General features: G+C 40.1%; 1 protein-coding gene across 9 annotated transcripts in view; it reads right to left on the bottom strand.

The window, feature by feature from the left end:
* Positions 1 to 19372, bottom strand: part of LUC7L3 (LUC7 like 3 pre-mRNA splicing factor) — a 31685-nt gene extending 12313 nt beyond the window's left edge. For 6 of the 9 annotated variants that reach the window (XM_079133516.1, XM_079133518.1, XM_079133517.1 and 3 more), the window contains exons 1-4: positions 19124 to 19372; positions 5416 to 5482; positions 958 to 997; positions 140 to 284 (exon numbers count right to left, since the gene is read on the bottom strand). In XM_079133516.1, coding sequence (XP_078989642.1) covers positions 140 to 284; positions 958 to 997; positions 5416 to 5482; positions 19124 to 19222 — 351 coding nt within the window. In that variant the 5' untranslated portion in view covers positions 19223 to 19372. Of the gene's footprint in view, positions 1 to 139; positions 285 to 957; positions 998 to 3413; positions 3470 to 5415; positions 5483 to 19123 lie in introns of those variants that run through there. The other 3 variants (XM_079133524.1, XM_079133520.1, XM_079133523.1) reach the window with 3 other exon arrangements.
* Positions 19373 to 27939: the final 8567 nt, after the last annotated feature.

Here is a 27939-nt window from a genome sequence, read left to right as displayed (position 1 = left end):
TGGATATAACTCAGTGGAAGAGCCCTTGCCTAGTATGGCCCTGGGTTTGATGCATGGAACTGCAAACATCCCCCACCCTGCCCCCCAAAAAAAGGAAAAGAAAAAGGAAAAATAGGCTGTAAATCCACTTCACACTTACCCCAGAAGACTGCTGGTTTTGAGATAATGCCAGTCGAGCATGGCCTCGTCTGATTCTACGTTCTACTTCTGCAAGTAAGCTCTGCAAGTATCGTAAAAAATCTCTCTCATAGCCAACTTTCATAAAACGAGAACTCTTTTCATACCTGGTAAAGTGAAAATAAACACACCTTTTTCCATTTCAATTCACATATTCTATATTAACTAGTCTCAAGGACTGTGGCACTTAAGCTGAAGAGTAAATAAACTGGGAGTATATGAATTGAGTTTCTTATTGTTCCTCATCCTGAAGAGAAGGCAATAGGCCTTCATTAAGAGCACAGGTTAACAGAGGGATTTAACTCACCAGTTCTATCACTATACTAGAATCTGTCAGTGTCTCTAGACCCAGAACAAGTCTCATCTATAAAACTGGAGCTGAAAAGGTGTAGTGGCACATACACATAATCCTAGTGACTTGGGAGGCTGAGGCAAGAGGATTGCAAGTTGGAGGTCAGCCCTGGCAACTTAGCAAGACCCCAACTTAAAACTTAAAAAAAAAAATTACTTGAAGGCTGGGGATGTAGCTCAGTTGGTAAAGATTAGATTCAATCACCACTACCACAAAACAAAACAAACAAAAACTGGGGCCATTAAAAAGTGATATACAAAAGCCTGGAATGTAACACATACTGGTGGCAGCTAACAATATCATTACTAAAGCTATATATATACCCCAGTGAACGGATCTCTCAATTAGTTATTTTAGAGTAATTCCAATTATTTCTTCAATGTTTGTACCTTTAACCCAGGAAAAAAAAGACAAAAAGTCCAACTTACTGTTTTCGTAGGTTTTCATCATGAATTTTTTCACATGGACCTGGAAGGGAAAAAAGGAGAAATAGGAATGTATAAATTTTAACACTTAACAACCTTTCCTCTTACCAATTTTTTCTCCTCTTAAAAGAGAAAAAAGAAGCTGGGCTTGGTGGACCATACCTATAATCCAGCTGCTCAGAATGCTGAGGCAGGCTGACCAAAAGCTGGAAGATCACAATGGAACATTACTCAGCCATAAGGAAGAATGATATTATGGCATTTGCAAGTAAATGGATGGAAATGGAAACTATCATGCTAAGTGTAATAAGCCTATCCCAAAAAACCAAAATCTGAATGTTCTCTGATATGCAGATGCTAACACACAGTAAGGGGGTGGGGGGAAGGTGAGGACTACAGAAGGATTAGACAAAGGGAATGAAGGGAAGGGACAGTGGATGGGAATAGGAAAGAGCGTACAATGAACTGGACATAACTTTCCTATGTTCATATATAAATACATGACGAAGGTAACTCCACATCATGTATAACCACAAGAATGGAAAGTCATACTCCATATTTGTATAATATGTCAAAATACACTCTACTGTCATGTACATCTAAAAAGAACAAATTAAAAAAAGAAATGGGAGACCAGCCTGGGCCACTAAATGATATATTATCACAAAATGAAATAAAAAGGGCTGGGAATGTAGCTCAGTGGTGGAGCACTTGCTTAGCATGTGTGAAGCCCTGTGTTCAAATCCTGGTACTGCAAACAACAACAAAAAATAATAACCAACAAATCCATTTAATCACTGAGGACATCTAAATCGATCTTAATGAACCATGATGCATTATGCCCAAATAGCACATGGAAACTGGTCTCTTCATTCCTCAAGAACATAATGAAAATCAACTATATGGAAGAAAATGCAGGGGGGTTGTTCCTTATTGCCACCAAACTAGCACCCTAGTCAGTCATAATCCTTCCAATCTCTAAAGAGCTACCAATTCCAACACTTTTAGTTATTTCTTCTAGAATTTACCTCCATATTTCTAAATGTTATTCTTCTTTTGCTTTTTCTTGGTGTATTAATCTTGTATTGAAACACCAAAATTTTAGGGTAAACAAACATTTAGTATTTATATTTTAACCACACAAATAATCCCTACTGAGCTAAACAAAAGGTGCATTATGATGAAACTTCTGATGTACTTTTTTCTTTTTAAAAATATTTTTTTCAATTGTCAATGGATGTTTATTTTATTTATTTATATACAGTGTGAGGATTAAACCCAGGGCCTCACACATGCCAGGCAAGCGTTCTACTACTGAGCCACAACCCCAGCCAGTCTGATGTACTTTTCTTGGATATTTTTTTCATTTGTTTTCTCTGCACCAATTTCCAGATCCTTCTCAAACATGTGAACTCAGCAACAGAAACTATCTCAATACAAATTTCCCTTCAGGACTCAAAATAAATCAGATTATCAGTTTGGCTTTCTTCCATGAGTCTTCTGTCTTGCTTCAATCTGGGGTGCTTATTTTCTAAGCTTACTATTGGGCTGTCACCCTGAGAAATTCCTTTTCTGTTCTATATTGGATACAGTTTAACAGGTCTGGTTTTTCGTAATTTATACAGATTATTTTGGTGGAATTTGCTAAGGAAAGATCTGAGAGAGATTTAGGTTAAAACCTTGGATGTCTAGTCTGGCACAAGGAACGTGCCTGTAATCCCAGCACTTGGGAAGTTGAGAATGGAGGATCACAAGTTCAAAACCAGTTTCAGCAATTTAGGGAGACCCTGTCTCAAATTAAAAAAATAAAAAGGTCTAGGGATAAACCCTCTGGGTTCAATTCCCAAACAAACAAAACCCAAAAATATGCAAACAAAACCCCTGCATGTCTAAGAATATCTTTCTTCACCTTCCTACTTTGATGTTCAACTGTATTACAAACTTGATAAAAATGAATGTTCACTCAGAACCCTGAGGGTGTTTCTGTTACAGTCTTCAAGATTCCTGTGTTGTTAATGACAAGTCTTAGGCCATGATGATTCATAACTCTATGACCTATACAACCTCATCCTTGATGTTCTGAAATCTGATATGCCTCAAATGAAATCTTTCCACTTATTGTGCAGATCACTTGAATTACCCACTCAATCTATAAAGACTGATATCACTACATACTGCAAATATTTTTGGTATGAAACCACTAATCTGGTATTGGTGTTATTAGAAAATCTAATTTTTAAAAAATGTTAGTCTTTTTCTGTCCTATTGCCCAATATTCCAACCACTTAATTTTTTTTCAGATCTATCTAGTGATTTTTACTTCAGATTTCCTTTGTCCTAATTTCTAACAGCTCTAATTTTTCAAAAGTTCTGGCGTACACCATCCTATTCTTTCTGATGAGTGCACATCTTTTTTCTCTGATGATACTAAAGTTTTTGCTGAGCATGATGGCACACACCTGTAATCCCAACTAATCAGGAGGCTGAGGCAGGAGGATCCCAAGTTCAAAGCCAGCCTGAGCAACATAGCAAGACCCTGTCTCAAAAAAAAAAAAAAAAAAAAAAAAAAAAAAAAAAAAAAAAAAAAGTGTTGGGGAGATATATCTCAGTGGTAGAGTGCTTGCCTAGCATGCAATGAGACCCTGGGTTCAATTCCTCAGTATATATCAATCTACCTATCTTTTAAAATAATTTCCTCCTAATTTGAAACAGTTTTCCCATTACCTAATTCCACTGACACTCCCACCCCACTATTGGTTCTGTCAGACTCTCAAGTTGAAGATTTTCTTCAAGTACCAGGTTGGTGTTACTTGGCAAACAACTGATTTTTAAAAGATATTTTCAAAATCTGCCTAGAAGCTGGTAATGGATAGGCAGTTTGTCACTAAGGGCTTTACCAAAGGAAAATCAGGTATTGAGATTTTCTTTTAGGAGATTCCCAAAGGGTCAATATTCAAAGAGATCTCATCTCTGAAACTACTTTCTCTGGAGAAGGAGTCTCTTCTTTTCATCTAGGGAAAAATATTTAGCTTTATTCTTCTGCAAACAAGGTAGAGTAAGACCCCACTATTAAGACTATAGACTCATTTAAATTCAGGAGGCCGAGGCAGGAGAATCACAAGTTTGAGGCCAGCCTCAGCAACTTAGCAAGGCCCTAAACAACTTAATGAGACTCTTTCTCAAAATAAAAAAAAGGGCTGGGGATGTGGTTCAGTGGTTTAATCCCCAGTATTAAATAAAATAAAAGGGCTGGATATGTGGTTCAGTGGTTAAGCACCCTAGGTTCCATCCCCAGTACCAAAAAAGAATACAGACTCATTTAATCTATTGTACAGTCTCATTTTTCACTCACCATTGTTCAGTTCTGTCTAGAATTTCAAGAGCTAGATTCCTCCATCCCTAATATGTTCCTAACTCACTAAGCAAAATGTTGAATAATTAACTTTTCTTTTAAGGACCTAGAATATTAATTATGTACCATAATTGACTTTTGTCAACTGACAAAAATTTTTGTATTTTGTAGTTCAGAAGAACTAATCTATCTAGTTCAATGCAGAATGTAAGCCCTTTATCTTCCTGGGGCACTGGGGTGAGAGAGGTACTATCAACAGATGCACAAGACCACCTAAACTAATGGCTCTCCACCAAGAGTAATTTGGCCCCTCAGGGAACATTTGGCAATGTCTGAAGACAATTCTGGCTGTCACAACTGGAGGGTGCTACCGACATATAAATGGGAATAGGATAGGCATGCTGCTAAACATCCTACAATGCATGAGACAACCCCCGAAAACTGACTAAAAAATTAACAGTGTCACAGTTGAAAACTCCCTAACTTACACTAATCTTTCAATTTTAGCCCCATGACTCAGCCCTGTCTTCTGTGGTAACCATTTCCTGAGCCTGCCCAGGGTTCTGCTGATCACTTACTCACTTTTACTTAGTATTCTCTTCTGCAGGCTTTTAGGAGAAGTTTCTCTGCTCTGTTGATATTTGTTGTCTTCTATGAACGTGCTGACATCTCTAATGTTATCTCTTTTCACTGTTGTTTTGTTTTTCTTTAAAAATTTTTCATTTTAGTGGGATTTTAGGACAGAATAGAAATAGACATGTATGTTTAATTAAGCCATCTCCCCTTCCCCTGTAGTGGGGATTGAACCCAGAGTGCTCCACCACAGAGACACACCCCCAGCCCTTTCTAAAATTTTGAGACAGGGCCTCACTAATTGCCTGGGTTGGCCTCAAAATTGATATTGTCCTGCCTTAGTCTCCTCAGTAACTGGGATTTATAGGCTTGTAACACTGTATCCAACTAAGCCATATTTAATCACACAGGCATTTATTAACATATTCACATATTTAGCCAAGTAAGAAATTACTTATCAGCAATTCTCAAGAATTACAAAGAAAGTTTTTATAAAATCATACACTTGATAGACATTACACAGATAATTAACTTACCAAGATCAGAACGGGTATTTGTGAATAACTCCGCAGGACAAAAACCACAGAGATAGTATTTACAAACCTAGTGGGGGAAAAAAAAAATCAAAGGTACTTAACTATTTAAAATTGCTTAGTTTTAAAATTATATTATAGAAGGGTACCAAACAATATTTTCATTTCTTGATGTGTCATTCATCTTTTAAGAATAATTTCATTTATTAAACTATTAAAGTAATTGCTTTCTTACTTCTAAATTTCAATGAAAGAAAAATGTGCAGAAATGACAGAATTATCAGTATTTTCCGCTTTGAATCACTGATTCCAGGCCCCCCGGGCTGGGGACATAGCTCAATTGGTAGAGTGCTTGCCTCCCAAGCACAAGGCCCTGGGTTCAATCCCCAGCACAAAAAAAAAAAAAAAAAAAAAAAATACTCTGATTCCAGGCCCTCCAATAACAAATACACGAAAGACAGGCTGGAATAAAGAGAATTTTTTTTTTTAATAAATAAAAAACCCTACTGTTTTTAATCATTCTAACTTTTTTGGTAATTGTACATATTTATTGGGAGTATAGTGTGACATTTCACTACACATATATAATACGTAATAATCTCACTTTTTTTTTTTCCATACTAGAGATGGAACCCAGGATGCTTTACCACTAAGTGCCATCCCCAGACTTCTTTTAAATTTTGAGACAGGGCCTTGCTAAATTGCTGAGGCTGGAAATTGAAATCCTCCTGCCTCAGCCTCCCAATTCACTGAAATTACAGGCATACATGTCCATGCCTGGCTACCTAATCAGATTAGTGACTAGGAATTATGTCTAAATGAGAAGTAACTCTCATTTAAAGCAATCTGGCTTCATCTTTTTTTGCTCAGAAGATCCTCCAACTGTCCATAATATATTAGCAGCTGGGCATGGTGGTGGCACATACCTGTAATCACAGTGACTAGGGAGGTTGAGGCAGAAGGATAACCAGTATTAGGGCAGCCTTAGCAACTTAGTGAGGCCCTAAGCAATTTAGTGAGACCCTGTCTCAAAATAATAAAAAGGTCTGGGGATGTGGCTCAGTGGTAAAGCATCCCTGGGTTCAATCCCTAGTAACAACAATAACAAAAAAAAAGGTACTAGACATTTTCACATGTCAACACCCAATGAATTACTCTTGGTGGATTCTTAAATTATGGGGAAAACTATTAACATTAAACCAACTTAAATAACCTTGCAAAACAAACCATATTAATCAAAATTCCAAAATATCACCATTCATCCACATAAAACTTGTGATGAACTATGACATGTGAAAGAAAAGGTAGTATTATATTTAAACTTGAGAGGTTGGGGATTTAGCTCAGGAGTAGAGTGCTTGCCTAGCACACACAAAGCCCTGAGTTCAGGTTGGGAAGATAGCTCAGTTGGTAGAGTGCTTGCCTTGTTAAGCACAAGGCCCTGGCTTCCATCCCCAGCACTGAAAAAAAAAAAAAAAAAAGCCCTGAGTTCAGTTCTTGGCTGTGGGGTGGCGAGGCAGCAATTAGAGGAAAATTTAAATTTGAGTGCTTAAGTGAGAACGGGACACAGTTCAGTGATGGAGCACTTGTCTGGCATGCACAAGACTTAGGCTTGAATGCTAAATCTGAAATAGATTTTCTACCTCAAAGGTTTTACATTCATTCACAGTAGTGTAGTTCCATAATCTATGTTCAGAAGAATTAAAGTCATAAAACACATCAAAATATTCATGTCATGTTTAAACAACGGTTTAGTTTTATGTGAACATTATCTTGGTATCGACTGTGTGTGTGCTTCTAAGGACTGAACCCAGGGTCCAATGCAAGTTAGCAAGCGCTTCACCACTGAGCCACACACCCAGCCTTAGCCTCATGTCTCAATATCTGTGTACAACTATCAATACCAGGGGTGGTAGCAACATGCAATCCCAGCTACTTAGGAGCCTGAGGCAGGAAAATTTCAAATTTAAGACCAGCCTGGGGTAACTTGGTGAGGTAGCACATTTCCTTGGTATTTCCTGGATTCAATCTCCAGTCCTAAAAAACAAAGCAGAAAACCAACCAAACAAACAAAAAACAGGTGGAGCATTTGCCTAGCATGTGCAAGGTGCTGGGTTCAAATCCCAGTATTATAATAATAAATGAATAGGTAGCTAGACAGAAAATTTTTAAGAAATTAGTGTGTTTGTTACACTGAGATAAAGGGGCATATATATATTCACCTGATTTAAAAAATACTACTGGTTAATTTTTAAAGCGTTTTTAATTGCTATGTAGACCAAATAAGACATGACCAGCAGTCAACCAGGAGCTACCTAATTTTAGAGTCCAATTATTTCATTTTGAAGAAGTAGAGATCAACCACATGACCTGCCCTGAAAGTATCCAGCTACTTAGAAAATCCTGACTAGATTCCCTTTTCTCAGTCCAGTTCCACATGCTCTTTCCATTCTTCAACTCTCTTTAAGATAGTGCTTTACCATTTAATGGTACATCAATATTATTCATTATTCTATCCAATAAAATCTCCCCAGGAACTGGGAGATGAGATATTTTAACTAAAAATATTTTATAATTAATATGTGTGCAAGTTCTTTAAATACCTACTAATACACCTCATCTTTTTTTTTCATTTTTTTTAAATTTATTTTTATTGCAAACAAATGGGATACATGTTGTTTCTGTTTGTATGCGGAGTAATAGCATGTCATTTGCATAATCATACATTTACATAGGGTAATGATGTTTGATTCATTCTGTTATTCCCCCCCACCCCTCCCACCTCTCTTTTCCCTCTATACAGTCCCTCCTTCCTCCATTCTTGCCCCCCTCCCACCCCTCATTAAGTGTCATCATCATTCGCTTATCAGTGAGATCATTCGTCTTTTGGATTTTTGAGATTGGCTTATTTCACTTATCATGATATTCTCCAATTTCATCCATTTGCCTGCAAATGCCATAATTTTATTATTCTTTATAGCTGAGTAATATTCCATTGTATATATATACCACAGTTTCTTTATCCATTCATCAATTGAAGGGCATCTAGGCTGGTTCCACAGTCTGGCTATTGTGAATTGAGCAGCTACGAACATTGATGTGGCTGTATTTCTGTAGTATGCTGATTTTAAGTCCTTTGGGTATAGGCTGATGAGTGGGATAGCTGGGTCAAATGGTAGATCCATTCCAAGTTTTCTAAGGAATCTCCACACTGTTTTCCAGAGTGGCTGCACTAATTTGCAGCCCCACCAGCAGTGGATGAGTGTACCTCTTTCCCCACATCCTCTCCAACACCTATTGTTGCTTGTATTCTTGATAATCGCCATTCTAATTGGGGTGAGATGGAATCTTAGTGTAGTTTTGATTTGCATTTCTCTTATTACTAAAGATGGTGAACATTTTTTCATATGTTTGTTGATTGCTTGTAGATCATCTTCTGTGAAGTGTCTGTTCATATCCTTAGCCCATCTGTTGATTGGGTTATATGTATTCTTTGTGTAGAGTTTTTTGAGTTCTTTATAGATTCTGGAAATTAGTGCTCTATCTGAAGTGTGAGTGGCAAAGATCACCAAATCTTTTATCCAGCAACTCTATTAAATGTCTATCATGGACCTAGCAACCTGATAACCAAAGGTGGGAGGCAAAAGGACAGACCATGGATGGGATATACATAACACACACATAAAGAACTCTCAATACAAATTTTCTGGTACCAGGGATTGAACCCAGGGGCATTTAAGCAGAGCCACATCCACAGTCCCTTTTTAAAAAATTTTATTTTGGTTTCACTAAACTGTTTAGGTCCTTGCTAGGGCCGAGGCTGGCCTTGAACTTGTGATCCTCCTGTCCCAGCCTACTGAATTAAAGGCATGCACCACCATGCCTAGCTTTTTAACATAAATTTCGACTGATCCTCTCAATACATATAAGGCAACACCAGTGACCCGAAGAGTTCAATCTCATCAACACAGTTTTAACTAGCAGCTAAGAGAAGGCAGAAATCCAACTAATCTTGGAGACATTAATGGCAAGATTTTGTCACTTAAAGTCAAAATGTTTTTGAAAAAAACTAAAACAGTATCTGAGCAGGTTGCAGCAGCACACAATTTGTAATATTAGTTTCTTGGGAGCATGAGGCAGGATTGCAAATTCAAGGCCAGTCTCAGCATCTTAGTTAGACTGTCTCTAAATAAAATATAAAACAGTCTGGGGATGTATAGCTCAGTGATAGAGCACTTCTGGGTTCAAACTCCAGTAATGCAAATCCAGATAAAAGATTTTCTGGCATTACAAAGATGAGAAAATGAGAGTCCAGTCAGGTGTGAAGATGCACAGCTGTAATCCCAGTAACTCAGAAGGCTGAGGGAGGAAGACTGCCAGTCTCAGCAATTTAGCAAGGCTCTAAGCAACTTGGAGAGACCCTGCCTCAAAATAAAATGTGAAAGAGTCCAAACAATAGTAGTGAGCTGAGGGACAATTTGTTGGCATTCACCAAAATATAAAATGTACATTTCTAACTTAGTCATTATCTTTCTAGAAAATTATCCTACTGTAGCGCACGCACGTGCGCGCACACACACGTGCACACACACGCGCACACACACACACACACAATAACACATACTACAATGTTCATTGCAGCTTGGCTGGTATTGGCAAAAGATCAGATTATCTGTCCAACAGGAAACAAATAGTTGAATTAAGTTAGATTCACAAGTACCAACAACACTGTCCAAATTATTATGTCTGGAAACATACATACCAATTTTTAAATTATTATGGGGGAGAATTTGGCAATGGGGATAGGAACAAAAATATACTTCACTAAACTTTTTCTGGTAGTAATGGGGATTGAACCCAAGGGCACTCTACCACTGAGCTACATCCCCACATCTCCAGTCCTTTTTATTTTTTGATTTTGAGAAAGGGTCAGGCTAAGTTGACTAGACTGGCCTCTAACTTGTAATCCTCTCAAGTCAGCCTCTGTAGCAACTAGGATTGCAGGAATGTGCCATTGTGTTGGGCACTATTTGCTATCTTCTTCGTTAAGTTTGCATACTTTACAGCAAGCATGTATATTTTTGTAAAAATTCAAGGAAAACAAAAACAGTTAAATAAGCTGGGTGCTACAGACACCCAGCAACTCAGGAGACTGAAGCAAAAGAATCCCAATTCCAGGCCAGTCTAAGCAGCTTAGCCAGACTCTGTCTCTAAAAAATAAGAACTTAAGAACTAGGGGTGTAGCTCAGTGGTAGAGCGCACCCCGGGTTCAATTACAATACCAAAAAAAAAAAAAAAAAAAAAAAAAAAAAAAAGGTGGAAACAATTCCCTATTACATTCGTGGAATCAATCTAATAAATTAGTTGCCACTGTTCCACACTGCGCCCAGTACTGGGGATCAAACTCAGAGACACTCTAATACTAAGCTAAATCACCACCCTTTTTTTTTTTAAAATTTTGAGACAGGGTCTTGTAAGTTGCCCAGGCTGGACTTGAACTTGCAACCCTCCTACCACAGTCTTCTAAACATATGGGATCAAAGGCATGTGCATCTGGACATGGAATCAATATTTAAATGAAAAAAAAAAAAAATCATTTCATGTAAGAATGTTTGAGGGAAATTTAAGTATAAATATAAACCGGGGAAATACTGGCTAAGTCATATACTTTAACAAAACAGTACTTTTCACTCCCCTCTCAGTATTTACTTCAAACAAAGGTATCATTAATTGTTTCCACTTCAGTTTCTTCCAATCACAAAAGTATACTAAGAGCATTTTAATGATTTTTGTCTCTCTCTATATCTACTTGAATTCAACAGTAAGCAACATAAATTCTCCCTTGTGCTACTCAAATATTTAACACTACTGGCATTATTCTTGTTAAACTGCTTTCCCAAAATCAGTTGCTGGGTGTGGATGCCTGTAATCTCAGTAACCTCAGAGGATAAGGCAGGAGAATCACCAGTTTGAGGATAGCCTGTGCAACTTAGCAAGACCTTGTCTCAAAATAAAAAATAAAATGAGCTGGAAATATGGCTCAGAGATAAAGTGTCTCTGTGCTCAAACCCCAGCATGTCCACACCAGAATCAGTAGACCTCAGTGCTTTTCTAACCCTAATGGTCAGGTCATCTAAGTTATGTACTAATAATAAGTGCTTCAAATAATTAAATCATATGTAAATTTCCTTACAGACATCTTCAAATTTAGATTTCTAACTAAAATTCTATGGGAAGCTTCAAAGAACTTCTTTTGGTATTTTAAGTTACTACTGACCTTGGATAGGTAGGAATCCATCAAATATCAAGTTCCACCCCACTCTCCCCAGAATGGGCTATACCCTCCCTAAAGTTCCATCTTGAAAATAATAGATAATGAATTTATTCAACATTTATTTCTGATAATCTAAATACTGGCAAAACAATTCATGTTGGCAACAATCAATCTAATATCTAATGACAGGAACCTTGATAAAAAAAAAAATTTAGATAACTGGGCATGGTGATACTGATAGTCCCAGAGACTCGAGAGGTTGAGGCAAGAGTGCCTCAAGTTCAAGGCCAGTCTCAGCAACTAAGAGACCTTGCCTCAAAATAAAAAATAAGGGTTGGGGCTGTAGCTCAGTGGTAATATGCACCTGGGTTTAATCTTTAGTACCCAAAATAAAGAAAGAACTAAGCAAATTCTAAGTAACCAACCTCAATTCTATATATTTTAAGACAGTTACAAAGTATTACTGTAATACGTCAATTGCCATATGCTTAACTTAAAATAACTGGAAATTTTACCGGTAAAATAAAAATGAACACCTTCTAGCCATTGCCTTTCATCTACCATTAATGATTTAATTCTGACTACAACACTCTAGAAGCAGATATTTTCTTTACAGCTAAAGGAGTTGAATTCAAGTTTTTCTAAAACTTCTAAAAGAAACAAACCACCAACGAGAAGTTTTTAATAAATGAATCTGTAACAAAGTCCCCAATGACACAACTTTTATGTTTCCGTTTCTGCTATACCATGATCAAGCTTTCTAGTTGTTCATCTTCAGGTATTTTATTACATATTCCTTGGCAGTTATGGTTCACTCTCTTTATTGCCTAAAAAATTTTTGGTTAAAATTTCAATTTTAGACAGAAAATTTCTCTGGCTGCTTAGAGGCATTCAATTGTTTCCCAAAGTAAAAGTTCAAACTTTTAACAAGCCTTATATTTTAAAAAATCATTCAAAATAAGATTTCTGCTGTGCATAGTGGCACAAGCCTGTAATATGCATGCAAGCATGTAATCTGCATATAATAGTAGTAACTCCAGAGGTAGAGACAAGAGGATCATAAGTTCAAGACCAACCTCAGCAACTTAAAGAGAGGCCCTAAGCAAGTTAGTGAGAACCTGTATCAAAATAAAAAATAAAAAGGGCTGGAATACTGCTCAGTGGTTAAGGACTCCAGGGTTCAACCTTTGGTACAAAAACAAAACAACCATTACAGATTCCCATCTGTATCCATACTTCCCCAGCCAACAAAAACAGGTGCAGTGGCGCAGGTCTATATCCCAGCAGCTCTGGAAGTTGAATCAGGAAGATTCAGAGTTTCAAGACAGCCTCAGCAACAGTGAGGCGCTAATAAGCACCTCAGTGAGACTCTTGTCTCTAAATAAAATATAAAATAGGGCTGGGGATGTGGCTCAGTGATTGAGAGCCTCTGAGTTCAAATCATGGTACCAAAAACAAAACAGAGGTTCCAGTTACCTACATTATCTGTAATCACCCAAATTCACTGAACTTCCTCAACCCTTTCTTAAAGCTAATAACATTTGCCTTCTCTCTAGCTCAGGCTAATTCCCACTAATCCTTTTGGCCCAGTAAGCAAGGGTCACTACATGTAGAGGCCCCTTCTGAGTATTCATAGGAATCTGGTTTCATGCTCTTTACAGTGGGCTTTCTTTTCCCTAATGTGGTACTTATTACTATCATTATTTTGCCACATAGGGAATCAAAACCAGGGCCTCACTCACAGTAGTGCAAATGCTCTACCAATTAGCTACACCCTAGCCCCATTGTGATACTGATAGGAATTTATGTACTCCTTCATATCTATGGCAATACTGATGGCTTCCTAGGGTGAAGTGCTATATTTATACTATTCTATTATCTGCCCTAAGAGTTATACATTTTTTGTTGAATAAACAAGTACAGAAATTTCCACAACTCAAGTTGCCTTCCCCTTTTGTAAGGAAATCAAGACAAATAATGAACTATATATATAAAAACACACATTCTTCCTAAAGTCACAAAACAAATACTTAGGAAATATTTTAATACTTTCAATAATAGTATTGTGGTTGTTTCTTCAAAGATTTTAATACTTTTAAAAGTCTTTATGTGCTGACGATATAGCCCGTCACATAAAGTGCTTGCCTTGCATCCGGGTTCGAATCCCCCAGCACTGTGGGATTGCGGGAACAACAAATGAAACAAATAAGACTTTATGTTTTAGAAATAATGACATCTTACAGACTAAAATGACAGAATTGCTTCAAAATAATGGAGAGGGTCGAATATATAGAGAAAATAATTTAGCTATGTGTTGATATTGTCAAACTGGCTCAAAATACATGGAGAATTCATAATATTCACTCTAATTCTGCATTTTTTTTAGGGAAAGGAAAGTAATCAGCAGTTATGTAACACATGAACTGCTAGCAAGCTTGGAGAAGCCACAACCTACCATGTACTATAGGATAGGAAGAAATTACCTAAATTTCTGACAGAACATTCTGGTGATTCTCTGAATCAAAATTATCTAGTAAAATGCTTATGGTAGATGTCATACACTGTAATTACTAATTTTGTATCTCCAATTATCCCTCCCGAATTCTGAATTCCTTTTTAAGATGAATTAAGGAAAAAATGTTCCCAAGTAAAAATATGGATAGAAGCCTTAGCTTAAAAGTTTTCTAAGCTTTTCAGTGTCAGTGTCGATGACAGTATCTGCTAACATTCCAAAAATTTTGGCGGGTGGCAAGTAACTGGGGGTTGAACCCAGGAGACCTCTACCACTAGGTTAAAAGGACCCTCAGTCCTTTTAGTTTTATTTTTAATTTTGAGTCGGTGTCTTACTAAATAAATTGCCCAGACTGGCCTAGAACTTACCATTTTCCTGCCTCAGCCTCCCAAGTAGCAAGAATACAGGCATGTACCACTACACCCAGTGAGAGATTTTAGAAAAGAACATTTAGTTCAATTATCTTCATAAATTATTAAACCGTCACTGAAGAGAGATTATGCTTGAATTTGGTAAGTTAGAAAGGAAATCTCACTTCAGGTATTATTAGAATCAAAGTTAAGTCAATAGTTAAGTAATTTCACTTTCAGGTTAAGATTTAGAATGTAAAAAACTCAATCTGAAGTATAAAATTCCTGTTATATTACATACAAGCTACTAAAAGTTACGAACAAACTGTCCCTTTCCCCTGTTCTGGGGACTGAACCCAGGGCACTCGACACTGACCTAGATCCCCCTACCTTTTTTTAAAATTTTGAGACATGTTAGTTTCAAACTTTCTATCCTCCTGCCTCAGCCTCCTAGTCATCAGGATTACAGGTATGCACGAATGCATCTGGCTTCCACACCAGATTTTACAATTCCCTACAAGTTTCTAATATGACTCCAAATGCTTTCTCTGGCAAACACTGAAAATCTTCCCACGTGGAACCTAATTAAAAGCTGCTCATCCTAGACAGTTAAAATAATATGCTTTCTTCATTACTGTGGTCATTTAGGAATACCAATCAAAGCAGACACAAACTGCTTAACACAAAAATACCAATAATCAGTTGGGCACAGTGGTGCACTCTTGTAATCCCAGTGACTTGGGAGGTTGAGGCAGGAAGATGGCAAGTTGGACGGCAGCCACAGTAACTTAGAAAGACCCTGTCCCTATCTCAAATAACAAGTAAAATGCTGCACACAGTGATGCATGCCTGTAATTGCAGGGGGTCAGGAGACTGAAGCAGGAAAATCACAAGTTCAAAGCCAGCCTCAGTAACTCAGCAAGACTCTAAGCAACTTAGTGAGACCTTATCTCAAAATTAAAAAAAAAAAAAAAAAAGGGGGGGGGGGTTGGGACATTATCTCAGGGGTAAAAGGGTCCCTGTATCCATCCCCAGTATCAAACAAATAAAATAGAATAAAACCTAGTTGTACACATCTTCCCCTCAGACCTGCTACACAATCAGACACCCTGGGAGCTGAGGGACAGAAATCTGCATTTAAAAAGAATTACACAGGTCAGTTAAACACAGCAACCTATGGACTCAATCATATATCTATTTTATTGTACTGGAAATTGAACCATTGAGCTACATCCTCAGTACCTGCCCTCTTTTTTTTTTTTTTTTTTAAAGAGACAGACAGGGTCTCAGTCACTGAGGTAGGCCTGGAACTTGCAATTCTTCTGCCTGCCTCAGCCTTCTGAGCTGTGGGGGTTCTAGGGACAACTTGTTTTTGTTTTTTCTTTGTGCAGTGCTGAGGGTGGAACACAGTGCCTTGAGAATGGTAGGCAATCCCTCTACTGCTGACACATATCCCTGGCCCTTACAGGGACTACTTTTAAAAGTAAAGTTTTCATGTTGACTGTTAAGAATCTATAGATGCCACAGCAATGGGACTTTTAATATATGGTTGCTTCCTTCTTTTGGTATTTACCTATCACTATTGAGAAAGAATCAAAACGAAAGGACCCTGCCTAACTGAAGTGGTTTTTCCCATCTAATACAAGTGTGGAAAGATTTTTCAGACAGAATAGGAATGCAAAAATATTCTAAAACATCAGGCTACTGTAATGGTGAATCCTTTACAGTACATGATGAGTCTGTTCATTGTTCCAGAACTAAAATTAACAGCCAACAGCATAAGGATAAGCAAATGACCCGGAAGTGAAATCAAGCACTTCCCTAGCTTGAGTATACCCTACAGTAATTCCACTATTTAGAAAAGGCCATGTGCTTCCCCCGCCCCCTTTTTTGCAGTGCTAGGGATTGAACCCAGGGCCTTGTGCCTGCAAGGCTACCACTCTACTAACTGAGTTATATCTTCAGCCCTAGAAAAGGCCATGAGCTTTTGTGCTTGGTTTTCACCACTACTCTTTCCCCTACAGACATGAATTTGAAATGCAAGTGACTGACTTGGGTCTTTAAATCTAGAATAAAGTGCAACCTGGCATTAAAGGCATGAAGTTAAAATCAATGAAAGATACTAAAACTGAGAAACAGATTACTGCTAAGATGACATAAAACCTAAATTGCTATTCTTAGAGTGTCCTCATTGTAATGTTATAAACATCACATAACCTGCCATTTGAAAAATTTCTTCACAACATGCATTCAAAACTGAGAGCAGAGACATAAGGTTGGTCCAGTTCACGAGTAATTTAATCAAAAATACTTATTTTTCTCTAAATACGTAAATGTCCTATTTGTACCTCAGTTCGAATCATTAATGTTTTTTTGCTTCCCTTTGTAAAGTTTAGAGTGAAAAGCTGAGTTAGGGGCTGGGTATATGGTAGAGGGCTTGCCTTGAAGGCAGGAGGTCCTGAATTCAATACTCAGCACAGCAAATAAAAAGGTTCAGTTAAGTGGTCAAAATTTTTTCTGAGTTGGATGCAGTGCCCACACTTGTAATCCCAGTGACTTGGGAGGCTGAGGCAGGAGGATCACGAAGTTCGAGGCCAGTCTCAGCAACTTAGCAGGCCCTAAGCAATCTAGCAAGACCCTGTCTCAAAATAAAAAGGGCCAAGGACTTGGCTCAGTGGTTAAGCACCCTGGGTTAAATCCCAGGTACCAAAAAAGTAAAAATAGAAGTTTTTAAGGGGATGCAGCTCCATGGTAGAGTGCTTGCCTAGCACACTCAAGGCCCTGAATTCATTCCCCAGCTCTGGGGGGACTAAGGAGCATTTGGAGTTGGGTGGTTAAGAAAAAAAAAAATTTTTTTAAGTTACTTCACTGTGACAAAGAGGAATAAAGAGACTCAAGATAAGTAACAGTTACCCTTATACAGGTATGGTAACAAGAGAGGAGGAGACCATAATGTTTAAAAAGAAAAAAATCTGCAGGATTCACAGTCCCATCTAGAAATCAATGACAAATGCATAAATGACAAATATCTTATTGGATGAATTCTATTAAGAACAACTTTAGACGAACACACTTTTTAAAAAGGTATTTAAAGGACTCATCCAACACCAGCCTGTTTTCTTGCATTGCAAAAGAGAAATTTTACTTTATCTAAAGCCTGTTCCAAAAAAGCAAGCAATAGGGCTGGGATCTTGGCTCAGTGGTAGAGCACTCACCTAGCATGTGTGAAGCACTGGGTTCGATCCTCAGCACCCATAAAAATAAATAAACAGAGGTATTGGTTCCATCTACAACTAAAAAAAAAAGCAAGCAACCAATTTTCTTAAAAAGCCTGTAAGGGAGAGGGGAAGTGGGGAGATCATGAACCAAAATCGATTTCTATGCGTGCATGAATGAGTTTGCAGGGATGAACCCAATTAGTATGTGTAACTATAAAACTCTATTTAGAAATAATGATAATAACAACAACAGCAACAAAGAAGTCCATTTCTTTAACTATTCCCTATACTCTGTTAGCCAATGCATGGGGGAGACAGGGGTAAGAGGAACTACTGAGCCACATCTCCAGTGTCTCGCTAAATTGCTGAGGCTGGCCTCGAACCTGCGATATTCTGCCTCAGCCTCAGGAGTCGCTGGGATTACAAGGCGTGCGCCACCGCGCCGGGTTTGATAACAAACTGCTTTAAAATCACCACGGTTTATTAAAATCGCAAAGCAAAATTAAGTTCTACCTGTATTCTTCACGTATCTAAAATAAAAGTTACACTGCATGTTCAAAACTAGATCAAAGCGCAGGACAGTACTTGCAGGAAGCCAGTTTCATAGAATTGTGGAAAGTGAACAGAACTACAACGATTAGGTTCAGTTTCGCCAAACACCTGCCAAGAGACTGTGGTGAGACTCAAGTCTCACCCGTGAACCTAGGGTTAGAAAGTCTACCCTTACTCACAGGGATAAGAGGATCGAATGAGCTTTATGTGAAAGAAAAAGCCTTGACAACCGCCTATCTGAGGGACTCACAAGAACTGCTATCACACAATATTTGTAAATCATCACGGCTGTCACCTACCAAGTTATTACCACCTTTAAATTTCTACTTTCCCAAAGAAGCTTCGAAATTGAACCATTCATAAACAAGACACTGCCAGGATTTTTTTTTTTTTAACCGCTACTCTTGGTCAGAAATCTCAGCCAAATATAACGCTCAACCCACATAACGGAAGAATTTGCCCTTCTCCCGATTTCATGAGGTGGAAATTCGAACCCTTCAGACGGAGTAAGATGCGCCCATCCTGACTTTCCCGCGTTTCCCCGCCTCATCAAGGTGCTTTTCAACCTTGCCAATGGCTGTCCCGGACTTCCTCGAGAGTAAAACAACAACAAATCACCCCCATCCTGGGGGACGGGCGCAATCTTCCCTCCGGGGCCACCCCTCTCGGCGCCCATGGGCCACCGAGTCGGATGCGCGACCACCGGCGACCCTGGTCCCAAATCGCGCCGCAGCCCCAGCCGGGGCCCGCGCCGCTCCCCTCCCCCACGGCGCCCGGGCACAGGCCCAAGACCCGCGGGACTTACGCTCTCGTGGTCCCACCGCACGTTGCTGCGCTTCTCGTCCGGGGCGAGGTTTCGGTCCCGGCCCATTAACTCATCCAACAATTGCGCTGCCGAAATCATGGTGCTTCCTTCGGGCGGCTGCTCCCACCGGCCCTGGCACCCGCCAACGAAAACACCGGCGACACGGTCGCCAACCCCCTCGGCCCGCTCTCAGGCCGAACAGCCTCCTCCACAGAGGAGCCGATAACACAAAATGGCCGCCGCGCGGGCGCCTTCCCAGCATGCCGTGCGCCCGCGGACACGCCCAAGCCAGGCGGCCAGGGCGGCGCGACTTCCGCGGCGCGGGGGCGGGGCCCGCCATCCCGGCCCGGACCCCGCCCCTGCCCCCGGCTGCGCCTGGGCGCTGACTGCGGGCGCGCCGGGACTTCCCGGGCTTTTTCACGGTGAGAAACTCTGGCCTGCGTCTTGAAGCTTGGACACCGCCCCCGAAATGGAAAAGAGGGAGTGTTTTCCTTTGTCCACGTGGTGCCCACGGTGCCATCTTTTCAGCCAGGGAGACAAAATCTGCACTCGGATTTCTTGTTCCTACTCCATTCGCCTAGTGGCAGTGCTACCCGCCTCCTCTGTCAGGCTTGTCCCGATTTCCCCTGATTGATAGGGTGGGAAATCATGGGACTAGGAGTATGGGCGTTCAGTCCTGACACCTGTCTGGAATTTCTTTAATATTATTGATTCAGCTGGGTGGGGGGCTGAAGCAGGAGGATCGCAAACTCAAGGCCAGCTTCAATTTCGAGGCTTCTTTGGGAAACCTAAGGAGACCCTGTCTCAAAATTTTCAAAGGTGCTGGCAGTGTAGTTCAGTGGTAGCGCACTTGCCTAGCAAGTGCGAGGCGCTGGGTTCAATTACCTGTACTGCCCAAAACACACATAAAAAATTATTTTGGTGATTCATTTGTTCAACAAATAGCTGAGTATTTATCATGGATCAGGCACTGTGCTTGAAGCTATACTCGGAACCCTTTCAGACACAATCCTTGCTTCAGCGGACCTTGTGCATCAGTGTGGGAGAGATTCCCTAAGACACAAAGATATCAATATAAATTGGGATAGTAGCGGCTGACGGTGTAGCTCAGTGTTAGAGCACTTGCTTAGCACTCCCGAGGCCCTGGGTTTGATCCTAGCACTGCAAAGGGGGAAAAAAATTAATATATATAAATATATTTTATATATTATATATAAATTATTATACTACATTTTATATATTATAAAATATATATTTTATATTATATAAATATATATTTTATGTTATATAAATATTATATATTATATATTACATTATATATTATATAATATATTTTATATATAGGCCAGTACTCCAGTACAGTTAAGGGTATGGACTCTTAAAGCTAAATTTTCTGGGAATATAATCCCAGTTTCATTCCTCTGTGTTCTAGTACCCTCATCTGTAAATGCAGATGATACTGTCCCCCACTCACAGTGTTACTGTGAAAATGAAATGAATTGATACAATGTAAGACCCTCCACATTGATAAAACAGGCCTAACAGATGATTTGGGGGGTTTTTTGGTTTGTTTCTTTAAGGCAGGGAGGTAGCCCTCTACCACTGAGCTACATCCCAAACCCTTTTTATTTATTTTGAGAGAAGGTCTCACTGAATTACCCAGGCTGACTTCAGATTTGTGATCTCCTGCCTCAGGGAGTCACAGGTTTGTGTCATCTGACCCAGGATCACAACTTCAAGACCATCCTCAGTACTTAGCCAGGCCCTAAGCAATTTAGCAAGACCCTGTATCAAAATTCAAAATAAAAAAATTAAAATTAAAATCACAGCAGCTCAGGAGGGTGAGGCAGGAGGATCTCGAGTTCAAAGCCAGCCTCAACAATTTAGGCAGGCCCTAAGCAACTCAGTGAGACCCTGTCTCTAATAAAATACAAGGGGCTGGGGATGTGGCCCAGTGGTTAAGTCCCCTGGGTTCAATCCCTGGCATCAAAAAAAAAGGGGGGGGAGTATGGTGGCACATACCTCTAATCCCAGCTACTTGCTATTCAGGAGGTTTAGGCAGGAGGATCACAAATTTGAGGATGGCCTGGGCAACTTAGTGTGACCCTGTCTCAAAATAAGAAATAAAAAAGGACCAGTGTTGTAGCTTAGTGTAGCTCAGTGGTAGATTGCCCGGGGTAGGCCTTTTAAGCAAAGAGGAAATAACACCATTTTGCTTACTTTTTTTTTTTTTTTTTTTTGTACTGGAATTGAACCTGGAGGCACTCTACCACTGACACTTCCTCCCACTTTTTATTTTCTTATTTTGACTCCAAACTAAAAAATCTTATTAAATTCTCGGGCTGGCCTTGAACTTGGCATCCTCCTGCCTTAGCCTCCCAAGTAGCTGGGATTACAGGTATGTGCCCTTGCTTCACACCCTGTTTTCCAATGGTATTGCCAATGCCATTTCACTTTTTTCATTTCCCCTCTACCTCAACCTATTCCAGTGGCTCCCCACCACAAGGTCCAATGGACACTCTTCAGGCTTCTCCCAGACCTGTCGCAGTTTTCCACAATGTTAATCGCTTTCACCTTCTTGAAACACTTCCTTTCTCGACTTCCTTGTCTCTTAGACTCTTCAGATTTTCTTTTTACCTCTGTAGCTACATCACAGGATCCTTTACAAGTTCCTTCTCTACCCAAGTCTACATCTGCACCTCTCAAATGTCTGGCACCCTTGGTCCACTTAATGAGTCCTTATAATCAGAGCATCAGCTTTAGGTATATTTTCAATAATGATGAACATTATTTCATAAAATGAGATGGCCTTAGTTCATGCAGTATCTCTCCCCTGCGTTCTTTTCTGCCCACTTTGCTCAACTGACTCCTTAACATCCTTCAGGGTTTTTTTTTTTTCTTTTTTGGGGTAGTGGGGGTTGAACCTGGGCACTTTACCATTGAACTACATTCCCAGTCCTATTTATTTATTAAGAGAGGATCTCGCTGAGTTGCTGAGGCTGGCCTAGAACTAGCTGTCCTTCTGCCTCAGCCTCCTGAGTTTCTGGGATTATAGATGTGTGCCACCATGTCTGCCCCACTTTTATCTTCATTAAGTTCATTGTACTGTATTTAATGTATGCTATGCATCATATTATAGTCTTTCATTTTTCTTGTTTCACTAATGTTTTAAAGATTTTTTTTTTACAATAGTTTAAGATTTGCAGTAAAATTTTGAAGACAGAGTTGCCATATGTCCCACGTCATTTCCCCCATTTATTGACATCTTTAAATGGTTTATCTTTGGTTGAACTGATTTTATTTTCACTTGCTTTTTATTTGTATGCATTTGGACCCTTTTCATTTTTTATTTTTGGGACAGGTTCTTGCTAAATTGCCAAGGTTGTTCTTGAACTTGCAATCCTACCTCAGCCTCCTGAGTAGCTGGGATTAGAGGTAGGTGCCGCCAAGCCCAGCTAAAAAAGAAATTTAATCTAATGCTTTCATTTAGTCCACAAAGTTAAATGGTGCATGTGCTCTGTGCTGGGAACTAGACTACTAGCTGGGATTACAAATAGGCGTTTAAAACCCGGTTCTCACTGGGCCTGATGGTACTCACCTTTAATCTCAGTGACTCAGGAGGCTGAGGCAGGAGGATCATGAGTTCAAAGACAGCATTAGCAATTTAGCAAGTCTCTAAGCAACTTATGGAGACCTCATCTCTAAATAAAATATTAAAAGGGACTGGGGATGTGGCTCAGTGGTTAAGCATCTCTGGGTTCAATCTGCAGTACCCCCCAACCCCAAATAATAATTCCTGGTTTTCAGGGAGTTCCTTACCTGACCTGACCTGTAGGAGACAAAATTGTCACAACAATGACAATTCAGTCTTGAACCCAGAATACCAGTGCATTTGGATCATAGAGGTAGGAACTCCTTACTCAGTCACACTCTAGACAAGTCTTATTTTACAAGTCTTTTGCTAGTCTAAGGCAGCCACAGTCCAGTGTGTGTTACCACTATAGAGAGCAAATTCCTTCTTTAATCCTTTATTAATTCATCCAGCTCCAGCATCACCTGTATCAGACTCTGCTGAGCCTCAAGGATCCAAAGGTAAATGTAATCATTATTAATATATCACAATATCCAGACTATAATTTTTATGGGTTATATCAGTTAATTGTTTCCTAATGATGAAATGGGCAATTTAATCTTATTAACCAGTGGTCTCCAGATCCCATTCCATACCTGTTACTGTTGTTAACAGAAAATGCTGCCATGTGTGATGGCACACACTTGGGTTCTTTCTTTTCTTCCTTTCCCTCCCTCCCTCCCTCCCCCCCTCCCTCTCTCTCTCTCTCTCTCTCTCTCTCTCTCTCTCTCTCTCTCTCTCTCTCTCTTTCTTTCTTTCCCAAGGATTGAACCCAGGGAGTTTTACCACTGAACCATATCCCTAGCCCTTTTTTATTTTTATTTTGACATAGCATCTCACTAAGTTGCTTAGGGCCTCGCTAAATTGCTGAGGCTGCTTTGAACTCACTGCCTCAGCCTTCTCAGTGGCAGTGATTATAGGCATGCACACCGTACCCACCCAGGGGCACACATTTGTAATCCCAGTGACTAGGGAGGCTGAGGCAGAAAGATTGCAAGTTCAAAGCCAGTCTAGGCAATTTAGGGGGAGCCTAACTCACAAGGAAAAATAAAAGGCCAGATGTACTGGTGCACGCCTGTAATTCCAGCAACTGGGGAGGCTGAGGCAGGAAGATCGTGAGTTCAAAGCCAGCCTCAGCAAATTAGCGAGGCCCTAAGCAGCTTAGTGAGACCCCCGTCTCTAGCACATGTGAGGCACTGGGTTCGATCCTCAGCACCACATAAAAATAAATAAATAAAATAAAGGTTAAAAAAAAAAAAAAAAAAAAGAAGGAAGAGAAGCTTCCTGAGCTAGGATCAGTCTGTGGGTCATTAAAAGATGTCATAAAAATAAATAAATAAAAAGGGCTGGAGATGTAGCTCAGTGATAGAGTGTCCTAGGACTCAGTCTCCAGGACCACAGAAAAGAAGAAGAAGGAAAAAAGAAGAAAAAGAAAAAGGAAACATTAAGGGCTGAGTTGTGTCTCCCACCCGAGTTCATACGTTGCAGACCTCCTCTGGCACTTCAGAACGTGGCTGTGTTTGGAGATAGGGCCTTTGAAGGGCTGATCCCATTAAAATGAGACCATCAGAGTGAGCTGTACTCCAACCTGACTAGTATCCTTATAAGAACAGGGAATTGAGATACACAAGGACGCACCAGGGAAAAGCCAAGTGAGGACGAAGAAGGTGGCCTCCAGAACTTGAGAAAATATATCTCTGTTGAAGTCACGCAGCCTGTGGTATCTTATGGAAGGTCCAGGGACCTTTTTTTCTTTTTTAGGCAGTGCTGGGGATGAAACCCAGATCCTGTGCATGCTCTGCCAGCGAGCGCTCTGCCACTGAGCACATCCCCAAACCCTAATGAGTGCTTATTGAAAGGAGGCACAGTTACTACTGCACGTCTCTGGCCGCTTCCCAGGCACTGGCATGCCCCATGACCCCCTTGTCCATCTGTCTTGCTGCCGCAGCCATCCTTCTACATATAAGTCTGGTCACGCCTTTTCCCTGCTCAGAACCCTTCAATGGTTCCCCATCTTCTCTAAGGTTCAAACACACAAGGTAGCCCTGGATCTGACATGCTTCTCCAGCCTCGTTTGCTCTGGTTCCTGCATCCCAAACACTTTTGTTTTCCATGTTACACCATTTATTGGTTCCAGTCTCCCAGTGCTGTTTCCCCACCCCCAGTAATTCATCTCCTACCTGTCTTCCAGCTCACCACCCTACCTCCATTAGCTCCAGGATGCCAACCTGGACCTGAATCCTCCATGTGCCACACAGAATGCATCACATCCTTCTATCTATCCTTCTATCTATCTATCTATCTATCTATCTATCTATCTATCTATCTATCTATCTATCTATCTTATTTGATTACACAGGACAGTAGAATGCAATTTGCCACATTGTACACAAATGGAGCATAACTTCTCATCCCTCTGGCTGTACATGGTGCTGAGTCACACCCGTACTGTAATCATACAGGTATACCGGGTAATATGTCTATCTCATTCTACCATCCTTCCCATCCCCACTGTCCCACCCCTCCCCTCGCTCCCCTCTACACAATCCAAAATTCCTTCATTCTTCCCTACCTGCCCCCACTATGGATGAGCATTCGCTTATCAGAGAAAACATTCGGCCTTTGGTTGTTTGGGACTGGCTATTTCTCTTAGCATGATATTTTCTAGTTCCATCCATTTGCCTGCAAATGCCATAGTTTCATTCTTCTTTAAGGTTGAGTAATATTCCATTGTGTACACGTACCACATTTTCTTTATCCATTCATCTGTTGAAGGGCACCTAGGTTGATTCCATAGTTTAGCAGCTATTGTGAGTTGAGCTGCTATAAACATTGATATAGCTGCATCACTGTAGTATGCTGATTTTAGGTCCTTTGGGTATAAACCGAGGAGGATCACATTCTTCTTTATGCCACCATTTTACCTTAAACATCCTTGCTCATTTCTTTTTTTTTAGTGTACTAAGGAGTGAGCCCAGAGGTGCTCTACCACCAAGTAACATCCCCAGCCTTTTGATATTTTATTTTGAGACAGAATCTTGCTTTAGCTGCTGAGGCTGGCCTTGAACTAGTGATCCTCTTGCCTCAGCCTCCCAAGCCACTGGGATTACAGGTATGCAGCCCCATAGCTGGCTCTGCTGTTTATAAGTCACACAGGTTATGACATTTTGCTATACGACCTAAGTGGACTAAGGTAGTCTGACTGCCACCCACAACACTCCACTGCAACTTTCCTCTCCAAGTTCACCAGCAATCTCCTGAAGGTCAAACCCTTCTACATTCTTCAGTCCCTTTCTTGTTTTTGTTTTTGTTTTTTTTTTTTGCAGCATTTGACCCTGTGAGAGTTGCTCCATTGTTGCCAATACCTCCTCTCCTCCTGCTTTTCCTCCTGTGATTCAAGTTATTCCTCTTTAAGCTCATTCGAGAATTTTCCTTCTGTTCATCATTAAAATGTTGAGTGTTCTCCAGGGTTCTGTCTGGTTACCTTCTCGCAGCACTCACTGACTCTCTTGAAGCTGTCTCTTCTGTTCCCATGACCTCTGCTGCCACCTTTTGCTGATGACTGCCAAATTCAAATCACCAGGCAGATCTCCTTTCTGAATGTAGTACCAGTGACACGTGACACGTGAGACGTGAGTGTCCATACTCAGGACCACCATGCCTCTGCCGTGCTGCTTCTATAGTAAGTGCTATTGCATTCTTGTTTTCCTTGTCCCCTCTCCCACCACAAGAATGTGTGTTCTTTGAAATCAGGAAGTCTGATTTGTTCACAGTAGCATCCTCAGTAACTAGAACAATGCAGGGTGAAACACCCAATGAATTAGGTAATCATCAAGAGACAAGACAAAAATATAGATATATGGAAGAAACAGACACCAGTTACATTCACTTATAGCTATGATTTACCGGTTTGTTTTTGTTTTGGTATTCTTTTTGTGGTACTGGGATCAAGCCCAGGGCCTAACACATGCTAGGCAAGTACTCTGCAACTGTGTTATATCCCCAGCACTGAAAGTTGTTTTGTTTGGGTTTTCTTTTTTACTGAGGATTTAACCCAGGGGTGCTTTACCAGTGAGCTACATCTCTAGTACATTTTTTATTTTTTATTTTGAGATAGGGATCCACTAAATTGCTGAGGCTGACCGCCAACTTGCAATCCTCCTGCCTCAGCCTACCAAGTTGCTAGGATTACAGGTGTAGGCAACAGGCCAGGTCAAAAGTTTGTTTTATTTATTTATTTTTTGGTCTGAGGATTAACAAACAGAAAATTGAAGTGAGAGTTGGGGTGGGGTGCACACCTTAATCCCAGGGATTAGGGAGGCTGAGACAGGAGGATGACACTTTGAGACCAGCCTCAGCAATTTAGTAAGGCCCTCAACAATTTAGCAAGATCCTGCATTAAAAAAAATAAATAAAAATTTTTAAAAAAGGACCAGAGATGTAACTCAGTGGTAAAGCGCCTCTGGATTCAATTGAGGTTGAGTTTTAAGGAGGTACTGCTGGGTACAGTGGCACAACCTGTAATCCCAGCACTTTAGGAGGCTGAGGCAGGAAGATTGCAAATTCAAAGCCAGCCCCAGCAATTTAGCAAGGCCCTAAGCAACTTAGGGAGGCTCTGTCTCAAAATAAAACATCAAAAGGGCTGGGGGTATAGCTCAGTGGTTAAGTACGAGCCCTGTGGTCCCCTATAACTGAAAAAAGAAAGAATATTAAAGTTTTTACTGACTCATACTATGGCAATGGAATTAGGTCCTTTATTCTTTAACACAACTTGAGTGACATGGGAAGAGCTAGTAGCCTCTTTTTTTTTTTTTTTTTTTTTTTTTAAAGCAGTTTAAAAAACTGATAGTCTGACCCATGATGCATGCCTGTAATCCCATGCTATTATCCTTTATTTTTATTTTTGTAGTGTGGATCAAATCCAGGGGCACTCAACCACTGAGCAACATCCCCAGCCCCTTTTATTTTTAATTTTGAGACAGGGTCTCTCTAAATTGCTGAGGCTGGCCTCAAACTTGGAATTCTCCTGCCTCAACTTGGGACAATAGGTGTGTGCCACTGCACTGGGCCTATGCTATTATCCTTTTAAGGAAAGAAAACTTAATAAGCCAGGTCAGGTGGTACACACCTGTAATCCCAGCAGTTTGGGAAGCTGAGGTAGAAGGATCATAAATTCAAAGCCAGT

The sequence above is a fragment of the Sciurus vulgaris genome (genome assembly GCF_902686455.1).
Source record: "Sciurus vulgaris genome assembly, chromosome: 3".
NCBI lineage: Eukaryota > Metazoa > Chordata > Mammalia > Rodentia > Sciuridae > Sciurus > Sciurus vulgaris.
This window is presented reverse-complemented; position numbering and strand designations above follow the sequence as displayed.